Here is a 14878-nt window from a genome sequence, read left to right as displayed (position 1 = left end):
CCTCAGTATTCCTCTATTGCTTGTCCACAATATTGTGGACAAGCAATAGAGGAGAAGTGTAATGAAAGGCTATTATAGGACACTTTTATTTGGACTCCTTTTTGATGATGCTTCTAGTGGTGTCACTGTTTAACCAGGGTTAGCGCTGCCAGTTCGCCAGTTTGCTAACAGAAACGGGATGTGACGAAGCGAATATTGCCCACGTTCGCCACGCTGGCGAATCAAAATTGCCTGCGTCAAAACTCAAAAGCTCTATCTGATAAAATTTAAAGTGAGCACGCTCAAACTGCCGTGTGTGAAAGGTGTTAGTGATTGAGTTTTTTTCCCTCGCTTCGTAAAATGCTTCAATTTGCTACATCGGAGAAGACAAGACCCGATGCCGCTTGGCGCCGAATTGCAGCATGCATATTTTTTACCGCGGCGTACATTTGAAGAATTGATGTTCTGCGTGTCCTGCAATTCACATTAGTTCTCGCCGCTAGCTACCTGCCTTCTTCATCAATGCACAAGCCGCGAATCCCACTTTGGTTGTCATGCCGAGCGGCGGCGCTGGCTCGAATGCGTTCTCCATCTTTTACTTGGCATGATATTTCGTCTAGTCTATCGTTTGTTCTCTAGCTATATTTAGTTAAACAACTTCCAAGACTTAGAGAACGCCTTTGTGTGTCAGTCTTTTAACTGTAATTGTTAAATCAGATTTTTTTTGCAGTTGAACACACTGTAGCTCTTGTGTGCCACTGCTGATTCAATAGGCTGCTAAGATGGCTGCAGGGTTCAACAGGCTCCTGATGAAAACAGGAAGCTGCCCTCGACGGCCTCTCTTTTCAGCCCTTACTCTACATCTTCCAACAGAGGGCTGTAGGCCTGTTTATTGTACACTTACACCCAGTAAGGGATACAGTTTTCCAAAAATATTCCTCACTAAGACATAACATGTACAGTTGTGCTCACCATTATTGGCACCCCTTCATTTTTTGCATAACCTGTATAAAAGCTTCAGAAAAAAATGGAAATGTACCTAACTCTTATCATCAAGATCTTCTAACTGGACGTCCAATGTAGTTTATAACAAAGATATATATATTTTTTCAACATAGATATTGTAATTTCAAAGAAAAAAAAAATACAGAACCACAGCATGTGCAGACTGGCAGCCGTCCTTCATATTTGGTTGCACACTCATAGATCACTTGAGACGATGTGAGACCCGGGATGCACATGTCATGGAAACAATGAATCTCATCCCTGGAACAAGGAGTCCCTGCAACATGTCATCACAGAATACAAATACAGTAATTCTACACTATATTGCAATTCTTGCTTCACGGTCCTTCTATATTGCAGAGTTTTATTCCAGTTGTCACTCTTTAATCCTTTACACTGTATGTACAATAGTTTTGTTATTCATTGCTCTTGGTCTCTCAATATCTTATTATATTGTATGTGTTTAGCAAATCTTTTAGAACAATATATTTTCCCCAAAACTTTCAAGATAAACGATAGCATCGCTGATGTTGTTTTATGCTACTGATATAATGATATTACAGCATTATAAAGAATTGTACACAGCTTACAAATTCTCCCTCGGTAATCAAACATATGAGCACAACTGTGTAAAGTTCTCTCATTGACTAAATAAAAGTAGGGCTGTATTTCACAATAAGAGCAAGTAAATAAAAGAGAAAGAGAAAAATTATTCCATTCATCTCCCTTCACCAAAACCCTCCTCTGTTTGGGTGTATGATGATGATCTAGTTTACTCTTATTCCTCTTTGGCCACATTTGCCACGTTTTTCACCTACTTGACTCAAAGGTTTTGCCACTTACAGATCATCAGATTGGCCATATGTCACACAGTGACTACGCTGAGCAAAAAGCACACCATATGTACCGTTACGGTTGCATTATACTGTCCTTGTCACGGTAAAAAAAAAATAAAAAAATAAACAATTAAAAGACACTCTCCGCAGCTCTAACGATATGTTAGTAAAGTAGATTAACGTTAAGGTCACTGATTGCGCTATGTTAACGTCACCTTCGTGTCTCGGGTCCCGCGATGCGGCGTTATACGGTGCGTAGAGAAAGGTCCTCGATACAACAAACGGGTGCTCACCTTGCATTTCACTATAAAATGCTACCACACTTTCGTCATTTGTTTTTTCTCTCTCTCTCTCTCTTCTCAATTTGGCGTCGCATCTTACGACCGCTGTCTTCCCGCTCATCAAAGGAACGCTTCACTTCCGCGTTCAGGCATTGGTGATGTAATCGCGTTGTCACATTAAACCTACTGCCTACTTCCATCTTAGCGATCGTCTCCGCGGTAAACTTGAGTTGCGGTTTTGCTTGTCAATGTGTTTTTTGATGTGCAAAATGTGAATTTTGACCTGCAAACTGTGATGCGAGACCGCTTAATTTAAACGCTTGCACACATATGTATGTAGGCCTCAGTGGATGCAGATTCACCGTGCTTTTTTCGTCCCTGATCATTTTTGTGCATCTAGGACACGGAACGCACATCAAACGAGATCCCTGCACACCCTCTGGCAGCGATGACAGCCTCCAAATGTTTCTTGTATCCATCTATCTACCCAGCTTTTTGCACTTCTCAAAATCGTAATCAGAATCCTCTTTATTTGCCAAGTTTGTCAAAAACACACAGGGAATTTGTCTCCGGTAGTTGGAGCCGCTCTAGTACGACAACAGTTGTGCAAAAAGATGCAGAGTCCTCGAGCAATTAGAGCAGTTTGAAATGACTAATAGAACAATAGTCCGGTGCATTGACCATTGTGCAAAGGGCGCAGAGACTTGAAGAAATGTATGCAGTTTAAAGTGACGAGAGTGTCCTTTTCAAATCTGCAGTAGAAGGTGTTCAAGTTGTCGGCTCGTCTTTTAGTGTTCTCAGCTTGTGGGGTTGGTCGCTTGGAATTGGTTAGCGATTGTAATGCATGCCAGACTGATTTAGAGTCGAAACTGAGCGGATTTGCGAAAGTTGGTGAAAGAAAGTCCGGGGTAGACTCCCTGATGTTTAGTAAGTCTTCCCTTGTGTAGGTGAGTCGCGTTAATGTCTCCAAAGAAGAACGAAAAACACAAAAACATGGACAATACTTTATAGCACCTAACCGAGGCGTCCACACGGATAAGCACCATCTTGGAAGCAAGCAAGTGGTATTTTCTCCCACTCTTGCTTTGCAGTTTGTTCAAGCTCTTGAACATTTGCAGGGTTCTTTTCTCCAATGACAGATTTCAGATGCCCTCAAAGATTTTCAATTGGATTAAGATTAGGACTCATTGCTGGTCATTTTAAAACAGTCAATTTCTTCCTTTTCAACCATTCCTGTGCTTTTGGATGTGTGCTTTTTGGGTCTTTGTCTTGCCGGAGGACCCGTGATCTTCGCCTCAAACTAAGTTTTCTTACACTGGGTAAAACATTTTGCTCTAAAATCTTTAATTTTCTGGTTTCATGGTACCTGTGATACAGTCAACACGTCCAGTACCAGATTTAGCAAAGCAGCCCACAGCATTATGGATTCTCCTCCATGCTTGACTATTGGCAGTGTCTTCATTTGCTTCATTGCACAGTCTATAAACATACTGTTGGTGTGCATTGCTCAAAACGCTCCATTTTTGTTTCGTCTATCCATAAAATATTCTTTATCATTTTCTCTTTTGTGTCAAACACTTGATTAATTTTCTTCAGGAGATATTCCGCATGACTGTAAATCGAGAGCCTCGAAGCAGAGGAGAAGATATAAAACGTGCATGCACTGACTGTAAATTTTGGAGGATAGAGGCCCTTGCTGGTCAGTGCTGCTCACAGATTTAAGTGAGAGAGATCTGTCAAAGCAAAAAGAAAAAGCGGAAAAAGAAACGGTTCAATAATCTTGTCACACACTAACAGCTTGAGAGGGAACTGGCCACCCATGTTGAGGGAGTGTCTGCTGAGATTTGAGTACTAGAAAACAACGGGTGCTGCCGCAAATGTTAAGAGGAGTTATTTGATAGAAAGGGTGAGAATTTACACATTTGTTTTGGTCGGAAGTCGGAAACAACCCAATTCCTCTGAAACAAATAACGCGCCTTCTATTTCCAAACGTTGTTGAAATTATTCCTCCTGTTTCTTTGTTTCTTTGCTGTGAGACTGTTTAATTTTTAGTATAATTTTACTAGGCACTTATGCCTTATCGAATTTGCTAACAGTATTGCTGAAAAAAATTATCATGTTTCATATTCTCTGTTCAGTCACAATTTCTTCTCACTTTCTTCTCTGTGACTTTCTTAAGAGCCAGTTCAACTTTGTTTTAAGTGAGAATATTGGACAAATTCAAACCGGCATGAGTGGTGGCTGATTATCTACTGTAAAAGGAAACTACGCAATTAAATTTGTACCTTTTTCCCCAGTGGGGCCGGGTGTGTGACCTGTTCATGCATTCAGCCTTTTGTGCATGAGTGTGACAGTGGGGAAACATTAACTAAATGCTTGCTCATGCTGAGCTACCCCCACCTATCTCTTTAAACACACACAAAAGTTCCAGATTCATGAATCCCAGCGTGCAGTGTGGGTCTGCAAGCAAAATTTGAGTGTTTGGGTGAGAGCTGTGGCAACCTCCTGCGTGAGTCTGCTTATGTGTTATACTGTTTTCCCGGTGTTAAACACGTTTTAAGTGCATCGGCGACTGTGGCTCTCCTATCCCATTACATTTAGTGGGTATACTGTTAAAAAAAAAAAAAAATGCATGAATAAAGATAGGTTGAAGGCAGGGGAAACGGAAACTTCTTATTGTACTCATTGTTCCCCATGCCTTCCAAAGTGAAACTGTTTTTTCAACTGTCTCCGATCCACTTTTGGTTTGGGTCCCACCAGTTGAAAATCGCTGACACAGACCGCTGGTGTCACTCATTAGTCAAGCAGATTTGTCACGTCTGCATTTCTGCATTATTGTGACATTTGAGGACATTTGAGGATCTAGACAAGACAAAAAAAAAAAAAAAAAAACACACATGCTAGCTGGAGTATTACACGCCACTAAAACGGGTCCACTATGTTGGAGCCGTTTTCATGATCTGGTCTCACTGTCCTGACGCCAATACGAGAAGGCAATACAGGACCTTCGGTTTCCTCCATTGTTGTTGTCTGTTAGTTTGAAATAGACTTCTACACTGTTTTTTTGGTTGCATTGACCCTCATTTGCCCCTCCATAGAGCATCATGCTTCGGTGGCAGCCCCCACCCTCAAATTCCCAGAATGGAGAAATCACAGGATACAAGATACGATACCGTAAAGGATCTCGGAGAAGTGAGACAGCGGAGACCACCGGGGGGACCCAGCTATCAAAGCTCATTGATGGTAATGAAAACTGACTGACTGGTTCTGGTAGGGTCAATTTAGTTATGAGCTAACCCTGCTGTATTATCACTTTTAGATCCCGGATATCCTGTGTACACTGAAATCTCAGCAGTTGAACAAAATGCTTTCCAGGATGCTTGTTGACCTTTTATTAGTTGTGTATTTAAATGTTTCCCCGAGGAATATTTTAAAAATACCTGTAATCCATTCCCAGGTCAAAATGTCACCATCATAGAACCCTTGTTAACTGTACAGACTATTTTTAAATTACAATTTTACATTGTCAACATCCATAAAAGTGTAAAAAAGAAGTGAATTATAATGAGTAAAATGTATTGACAGTAAAACGCTCATGACTTACATTGACAAATGCATAATGTGAAGGTAAGTCATGTGAAAAATGTACCTCTTACTTTTGAACACTATTAATTGTCACAAGTGTAAAAAGAAAATACAAAATACAACTGTTACTGATTTGAATGTGAGTCCACTTACTTCAACAGAACAGGTATACAGTGGGTACGGAAAGTATTCAGACCCCCTTAAATTTTTCCCTCTTTTTTTATATTGCAGCCATTTGCTAAAATCATTTAAGTTCATTTTTTCCTCAATGTACACACAGCACCCAATATTGACAGAAAAAAAACTGAATTGTTGAAAACTGAAATTTCACACAGCCATAAGCATTCAGACCCTTTGCTGTGACACTCATATATTTAACTCTGGTGCTGTCCATTTCTTCTGATCATTCTTGAGATGGTTGAGTCCAGCTGTGTTTGATTATACTGATTTGACTTCATTAGGAAAGCCACACAGCTGTCTATATAAGACCTTACAGCTCACAGTGCGTGTCAGAGCTAATGAGAATCATGAGGTCAAAGGAACTGCCTGAAGAGCTCAGAGACAGAATTGTGGCAAGGTTACAAAAACAAATTCTGCTGCACTTAAGTTTCCTAAGAGCACAGTGGCCTCCATAATCTTGAAATGGAAGACGTTTGGGATGACCAGAAAGAACCCTTCCTAGAGCTGGCCGTACGGCCAAACTGAGCAATCGGGGGAGAAGAGCCTTGGTGAGAGAGGTATAGAAGAACACAAAGATCACTGTGGCTGAGCTCCAGAGATGCAGTCGGGAGATGGGAGAAAGTTCTAGAAAGTCAACCATCACTGCAGCCCTCCACCAATTGGGGCTTTATGGCAGAGTGGCCAAAAAAAAATACTGAGCAAAGGGTCTGAATACCTATAGCTTTGTGATATTTCAGTTTTTCTTTTTTAATAAATCTGCAAAAAAAAAATCAACAATTCAATTTTTTTCTTCAATATGGGGTGCCGTGTGTACATTAATGAAAAAAAAACAAAAAACTTAAATTGTTTTATCAAATGGCTGCAATATAACAAAGAGTGAAAATTTTAAGGGGGTCTGAATACTTTCCGTACCCACTATATGCAGGTAATTCTTCTCTTAATAAGTCTTGTTGACATTGGTGCATCTTTTGGAATAAGTGTTGCAAAACACCCAACAAACATCAAAACCTGCTGGACCTAATCCTTGGATGCTGTCTGAATTGAGCCTAAGTGAGGTCTGCTGAGGTCTTGAGCAAGATGCGTGACATCCCACATGACAGAAATTAGAACTCTCGAACTAAATTTTCAAGTTCAATTCCATACTGTAAGATCTCAGGGGTGTTCAGATTAGAAGGTTACACTGTATTGTGAAACGACTTTGCCTTGATAACAGTGAGGTCCTGCACTCATACTCTATTGATGATAGACAGGTACATCTGCATTCAAACATTGATGGCACATCTCAAACATTTTCGGCTACCTTTGGGCAATTCATGTCTGAAAAAGTGTCAAGCTCCCTGAAATAGTCTTCCACAATTACCACTGTGCCACCAAAACAAATTTGGCGCTTGATCTGTCTAATTATTTAATAAATTAATTTTGAAAAGTATATTTGTACAATTGTAGCGGCACGGTGGACGACAGGGCAGCACATCTGGCTCACAGTTCTGAGTACCGGGGTTTGAATCCCGGCCCCACCTGTATGGAGTTTGCATGTTCTCCCCGTGCCTGTGTTGCTTTTCTCCGGTTTCCTCCCACATCCCAAAAACATGCATGGTAGGTTGATTGAAGACTCTAAATTGGCCGTAGGTGGGAATGTGAGTGCGAATGGTTGTTTGTTTATAACTGCCCTGCGATTGGCTGGCGACCGGTTCAGGGTGTCCCCCGCCTCTCGCCCGAAGATAGCTGGGATCGGCTCCAGCATGGCCGCGACCCTAGTGAGGATAAGCGCTACAGAAAATTGATGGATGTACAATTGTTTCTTTTACTAGCATTTTTTATTTTGTTACATACAATAAAACAAGTAACCAATTGTTTAATTAAATAAATAAATACATTTATCGTAATTTAAGTGGTCTGTTTGTTTCATTAGCCCGTGATTTGATCTTAACTTGTCTCTCTGGGTTTTTTGTGGTACTGTTACATCCCCTGCGGCTATCACCAAAATCAATCAGTGATTAATATTAGATGTTGGCTCAGCAACTTTTCAAGTGGCTTGACCTCCTGCTGTGCACTGCATCAAAGAGAATATTCACTTAAAAGTTGATTCTATCTTTGTTCAAAGATTCTGGAGGCATGAAACAGAGGGATGTTTGTTGGTTCAAATGAATTTAAAGGGAGATGTAGCCTTGGGGGCACAGGGTTTGGCAGACTTTTGAAGCTACCCCAAGGGTGGCCCAGAATAGTCGGTACTTGAAGTAAGTACTAACTACAAGATTAGCATCTTGAGAGCGAATAAGACAATTTTACAATATATTTATTAGGGGGGGATGACTAGAGCAAAAGATCATTTGTCAGTAGGGTCTCATGAATACCAACGCTGGCACCCAGTGTGAAACTGAATATACACTTTTCAAAATTATTTTAGTTTTATCTCAACTTACATCAAGCTGTTTCTTTTAAGACATTTTTCTCAAGCGCTGCATATTTGTAGCTATCAAAACAGTTTAAACCCATGTGGAAACATCAGTTTACATTGCCTTGATGTTTTTGAGAAGTGAAAACTACCGTGGTGAGGTAGTATTACAAATTTTCTCTTTGGCTCCTGCAGAGAGGTTTTGTGCATCCGTTAAATATTTCCACTAAAACGCAAGTCAAAAACCCACAAGACGAAAAAAAAAAAAAAAGTAGGCCAAAAATTAATACTTTTTTTCTTGGTCCAGGTCTGGAGCGTGGGACAGAGTATTCCTTCCGGGTGTCTGCCACAACAGTGAACGGCACGGGCCCAGCCACGGACTGGACTACAGCAGAGACATTTGAGAGTGACCTAGATGGTAAAAGTCACTGCTTTACTTCCTTCATACCCTCTAATCCAGGACTTGCCTTCAATAAAAGTTTTATTCTGAACCTCCCTTACCAGAATCACGTGTCCCAGACCAGCCCAGCTCGCTACACGTCCGCCCACTGGTCAACAGCATCGTGGTGAGCTGGACGCCACCAGAGAACCAGGACATTGTTGTACGTGGCTACAGCATTGGCTACGGCATTGGCAGCCCTCACGCTCAGACCATTAAAGTAGATTACAAGCAGCGCTACTACACTATTGAAAACCTTGGTAAGAAAAGCCATTTACAAGAAATTACAAATGATAAAATGTTTGAAGATTTAATCTTATTGCAAGGTCTGTTTTGTTTTTCAAAGATGTACCAATTTTGTTGACTTGTTATCTGTCACACTGGTGGGTGTTTGTGTCTGACAGCCAGAGGTGGGTAGAGTAGCCAAATATTATACACAAGAGTACTGTTACTTTAGAATAATATGACTCACGTAAACGTAAAAAGTGGCCCTTAAAATACTTAAGCGTGAGAAAGTACCCAGTGAAAAAACTACTAAAGTACTGAGTAACTGTTGAGTAACTTAAATCAGAGCATGACCGTCAAATAAAATTAAAATAAAATATAAATGTGGAACTTCAGATATTGCTGAACAATCTCAAATACAATAAATAAAATCTTTATAGAACAACAAACGATGAACAAAATCTTTGTAAAATAACAAATTAAGGTAAATTGAGCTCCAAGAAATGGTCATATACTATTTTGTCTCCACTTGTTAAACAGCACAATAGGATCACCAGGTAGAGATTACAAAAACAGGAACACGGCTGCAGTGGATATAGTCTACAGATCCCTGTTCAAATGCCAGGTTTTTTTTTTTTTTTATGTAAAGAATTCACAACTGAACTGAAATAATCTTGTATGTGATTGACTTGGACTTGTTTAATTTGCTGCCTTCTTAGCCAAGTCACCATTGCAAAAGATATGTTTTGTCTCAAGGGGTCTTTTACCTGGTTAAATAAAATAAAACTTTTTTTTTTTTAAATCTGGTTGAACCAAGGATACACTCCTTCTTATGGGGCTGTGTCCAGGAGTCACCAATCACATTAAACTCATATACAGTGGGAGTTCACACACACCTGCCACAAATGTTCAAGTGCCGAAAATCAGGCCTTGGGCCTTACAGAATTTGCTTTATTCACTGAAACAACTCAATGAAGAAGCTGCTTGCTGACCAGACTTATTGTTAAAGTGCATGCATGCATGCGTGCGTGTGGGAGAGCGAGTGAGAGATTACAGAACGTACCCCAAAAGATGAATGTTTCAGCCAAAACAATAAACATCGGCAACTTTTTCTCAAGTTAGAAGTGGGCTGAAATATCCAAATTGTTAACAATAGCCAAAGTATGCTGCATGACAAAGCTGTTTTTGTGCGGCTGATTCCCCCATACGAGTCCCTTTGATTGGCCCGTGAACGCCAGGTCATGTGTCTAATGTGAATGTGTTAATTGGTGAACTGGAGTCAAATGACACTAGTGGTAACATTGGATTGGTGCAAGCAGCGCCCAACGTGGAAGTGGAAGTCAAAGTCCAAAAATAGATCGCACACGCAATAATTGATTAATAAAAGTAGCAAGCGCTGTGTAGATCATTGTCAAAGAGTAAAAGTCCCGCTTCTTCTTAACATAAATATTCAAGTAAAAATAAAAAGGTATGATGCATTCAAACTACTCTAAGTACAATTTATCCAAAATGTTACTTGAGTAAATGTAAAGCGTGTTACTACCCACCTCTGCTGACAGCACGAGTCAGAAACTAATAAAACCTGTGGAACGACTGTGCTTGCCCTGCAGTAATTGTCATCCATTAAATTGCTCATGCTAATCTTTGACAAGGCACCAAATCTGCTGGTCATACATTAAATAGATGCAAATTTTTTAGATTTCCTTACACACAGCTGATTAAACTGCACCACTAATTTTACTCATCGTGTCAATTTAGAAGATTCATGAGCACTGCGCTTCTTCCACAAATTGCTCATCACACCAACCGGGGACAAAAAAATATTTAAAGATGTTTTGGACATTTTGGTACTTGTAACTTGATTAAAATGTTCTGCTTGACCATGTAATTTTTTGCTGGCCTTTGAGGACCTATATTGTGGTGAAAACTGACATTATTTTTGGATTGAATGATCAATATTTGTATTAATTTAGATAAAGTCCTTGTGTCAATAGGTAGTCTAAATTGTGTGGAAAAAGTATCTTTCTTTAAAAAGGTAATGGTAGATGGCAAATTATCTGTATGCACATTTGAAGATTGCATGACAGTCACGGCAAGATTAATTATTTATCCATCCGCCCATTATTTTATTCAAATGCTCTCTCTAGCTAATATTGCCATTATGAGTTGAGTATCTCTCGAGTTTCAGCTTGATTAGATGGCTGTGTCAATTTACATTGCTGCACTCCATCTCTGCATCTCTCTTGTTTAGACCCCAGCTCCCACTATGTGATCACACTCAAGGCCTTCAACAATGTGGGTGAGGGGATTCCTGTATATGAGAGTGCCATCACAAGGCCACAGTCAGGTAGGCATGCAAATCTACCTTCGAAACACCCACAAGACTGAATGACAATTTTATTCACAGCTTTGGTGTTAATGTTTTTTGTTTTGTTTTTTTTCTGGCACAAGCCAGACATCATCGGACTCTGCTTACTCTACTTAAGAAATACCTGAACTCAACGTTAGGTAACATTTTAATGGTTTGACTTGTTCACCAATCTAACGTGCAGTTCGATGCCACTTCGAGCGAGCAGCACAACAATTAACACAGTGTCAGTCGAAACAAAATATGTTAAAAACAAATTCTTGTTACAGCACTTGAATTGGATCGCATTATTGTAGATTGTAAAGCTGTAACTAATATTGTGATCAGTGAGTGTAACTGTAACTCATAATGAGACGGAATAAGTCAGGGCCAAACCCCCAAGGAAGACCTCTCTTTAATCAAGTGTTTGCCTAAAAAGAGACAGAGCTGTCTATATCGAGGTAAGTGTATAGCCAGAAATATCACAGGTATCCACACAGTGCTCCACTTGCCTTAATGGTCTATTGTGTAGTTACTGTATGTTTGCTGTCCCTTTGTGTTCAAGAACTTTGCTGCCCTCAGCCATGACAATAACGAAGCGAGTTATAATATATGTACATTTTAATTAAAGACCAAAGGAGAAGTCCCAGTACAGTGTACTCCACAAATGATCTTCAAGTGTCAAACACTGCTAATGTATCACCCCAATTGCAATGAAAAAAAAAAAACCAGAATACAATGATTTGCAAATCATGTTCAACCTATATGTAATTGAATACACTACAAAGACAATATATTTAATGTTCAAACTGATAAAATTTATTGTTAGAAAATAATCATTAACTTATAATTTTATAGCTGCAACACGTTCCAAAAAAGCTGGGACAGTGTCATGTTTACCACTGTTACATCACGTTTTCTTTTAACAACATTCAATAAACGTTTGGAAACTAGGGAAGCTTTGTAGGTTGAATTCTTTCCCATTCTTGCTTGATGTACAGCTTCAGCGGTTCAACAGTCCGGGGTCTCTGTTTTCGTATTTTACGCTTCATAAGGCGGCACACATTTTCAATGGGATACAGGTCTAGACTTCAGACAGGCCAGTCTAGTACCCGCACTCTTTTACTACGAAGCCACGCTGTTGTAACACGTGCAGAATGTGGTTTGGCATTGTCTTGCGGAAATAAGCAGGGGCGTCCATGAAAAATATGTTGCTTGGATGGCAGCATATGTTTCTCCAAAACCTGTAAGTACCTTTCAGCATTAATGGTGCCTTCAAAGATGTGTAAGTTACCCATGCCATTGGCACTAACACAGCCCCATACATCACAGATGCTGGCTAATGAACTTTGCATCCACAACAGTCCGGATGGTTCTTTTCCTCTTTGGCCCGGAGGTCACGACGTCCACAATTTCCCAAATCAATTTGAAATCTGGACTCGTCGGACCACAGAACACTTTTCTACTTTGCATCAGTCCATCTTAGATGAGCTCAGGCCCAGAGAAGCCGGCGCCGTTTCTGGGTGTTGTTGATAAATGGCTTTTGCTTTGCATAGTAGAGTTTCAAGTTGCACATACCGAACTGTATTTACTTACATTGGTTTTCTGAAGTGTTCCTGAGCCCATGTGGTGATATCCTTTACACGTTGATGTCGGTTTTTGATGCCGTGCCGCCTGAAGGATCGAAGGTCACGGGCATTCAATGTTGGTTTTCGGCGTTGCCGCTTACATGCAGTGAATTCTCCAGATTCTCTGAAACTTTTGTTGATATTATGGACCGTAGATGATGAAATCCCTAAATTCCTTGCAATTGTACGTTGAGGAACATTGTCCTTAAACTTCGACTATTTTCTCACGCACATGTTCACAAAGAGGTGAACCTCGCCCCATCTTTGCTTGTGAATGACTGAGCAATTCAGGGAAGCTGCTTTTATACCTAATCATGGCACCCACCGGTTCCTAATTAGCCTGTTGACCTGTGGGATGTTCCAAACAGGTGTTTGATGAGCATTCCTCAACTTTTTTTCCACCTGTTCCAGTTTTTTGGGAACGTGTTGCAGCCATAAAATTTAAGTTAATGATTATTTGCTAAAAACAATCAAGTTGATCAGTTTGAACATTAAATATCTTGTCTTTGTAGTGTATTCAATTAAATATAGGTTGAACATGATTTGCAAATCATTGTATTCTGTTTTTATTTATGTTTAACACAATGTCCCAACTTCTTTGGAATTGAGGTTGTAGTTCTGTGAAAGTAGACTTCACACACACTTTGTGTCACTGTCTGATGACAGGTAGCTCGGGATCCCTGGGGCGTCCCAGAGGGGGGTCTGCACTCACACCCCTTTCAAATCTAGACTGCAGCTCCCCACTCAGCCTTGATGGCGCCACTTTGTCTCTTCTGTAGCTCTGTTGCAGTACTGGGAGGGCGGGATGCTCGATAACATGAATCACTCCAGCATGCTTTGAGGGAGGAGGGGGCGGGGGAGGGGTGGCAGTCTAAATGCGCACACGCACAAGCTTCTCTGTGAGATTCAGTGCTCCTCCTCGCACCCTCATAGACACACAGTGCTGCACACACCCGGACCCCCTGTGGTGGCTTTGGCAACCTTTCGTCAGATCCAAACGTTTCCTCTCAAAGCAGAACCAAAAACCTTCCACCATCATCTGCTGCTGCCTCCTCGGGGGCGCGTTCTTTTCCTCCCAGTTTGTTCAAGTCAGGATTAAAAAGACAAGCTGACCTACATATTACTTATACTTTGGAAACCTATAAAACTTGGTGAACTTAGGTTGACAGACTGCGGGGTGAAGCATGCATTATAACCCTATGACTTACCTTGAGTGAAAAGCAAGGAATGTTCGTTTGAAGAGAGGGAATTCACCCTCTTCATTGCAGTAATACTGTACATTTGCAAATACTGGGTATTAAATTTTCCCAGAGTTGGGTAAAAAAAATGCTGCTCCTGCATTTCACTCAAAAGCCACAATGCTCCTCATAACTGCGTGAATGCTTGGGTTTTCATCATGCATGCAGTACAAAGAGCTTGGAACAGACAATGGAGACATGCAGAGCGAGGATCAACAAGTGGTTGAAGAGAGTCATTGTGGATGACTGACCAAAGCTTATTCTTTTGTCACTTAATGGAGTGAAGATCCTGAAGAAGTCAAGGCCATAGTTGAGGGAGGGGGACACACCCTTACGTCAAAGAAATGTCCCCTATTTGTGACCATTTTGTTTTAAAAAGATGACACATTCAATATTTCTTACCATGTTCCTAAAAAAAACATTTGAATGGAAGTATGACAAATAATTTTTTGTAATCAATAGAGCATCTCTTCCTTTCCCTCGCTGTAGTACTAGAATTGCTACAACACAGCAACTTTTAAAAGTCTGTAGTTTTGTCTGATTTTAGAGGTCAGTGTCTGTTTTTCTAATATAATCTTTTCTCTTTCTCTTCACCCTTCCCAAACCCATGTTTGTTGTGCTTATGTTTGGTATCACCTTTGCATTTTTCCCTTTAACTCAATAACCGTCTTTTTCCCGTTGTCTGCCCTACCCTGCATCCCGTTTGGATTCCTGCCTGATTGTGCCATGACCATGCCATG

The 14878-nt window shown here is 40.5% G+C and overlaps 1 protein-coding gene across 10 annotated transcripts in view; it reads left to right on the top strand.

The window, feature by feature from the left end:
* Positions 1–14878, top strand: part of neo1a (neogenin 1a) — a 209475-nt gene that overhangs the window by 173938 nt on the left and 20659 nt on the right. For all 10 annotated transcript variants that reach the window (XM_061670361.1, XM_061670360.1, XM_061670365.1 and 7 more), the window contains exons 13-16: positions 5200–5344; positions 8569–8679; positions 8766–8960; positions 11177–11272. In XM_061670361.1, coding sequence (XP_061526345.1) covers positions 5200–5344; positions 8569–8679; positions 8766–8960; positions 11177–11272 — 547 coding nt within the window. The remainder of the gene's footprint in view (positions 1–5199; positions 5345–8568; positions 8680–8765; positions 8961–11176; positions 11273–14878) is intronic.

The sequence above is a fragment of the Phycodurus eques genome, chromosome 2, assembly GCF_024500275.1.
Source record: "Phycodurus eques isolate BA_2022a chromosome 2, UOR_Pequ_1.1, whole genome shotgun sequence".
Taxonomy (NCBI): Eukaryota; Metazoa; Chordata; class Actinopteri; order Syngnathiformes; family Syngnathidae; genus Phycodurus; species Phycodurus eques.
This window is presented reverse-complemented; position numbering and strand designations above follow the sequence as displayed.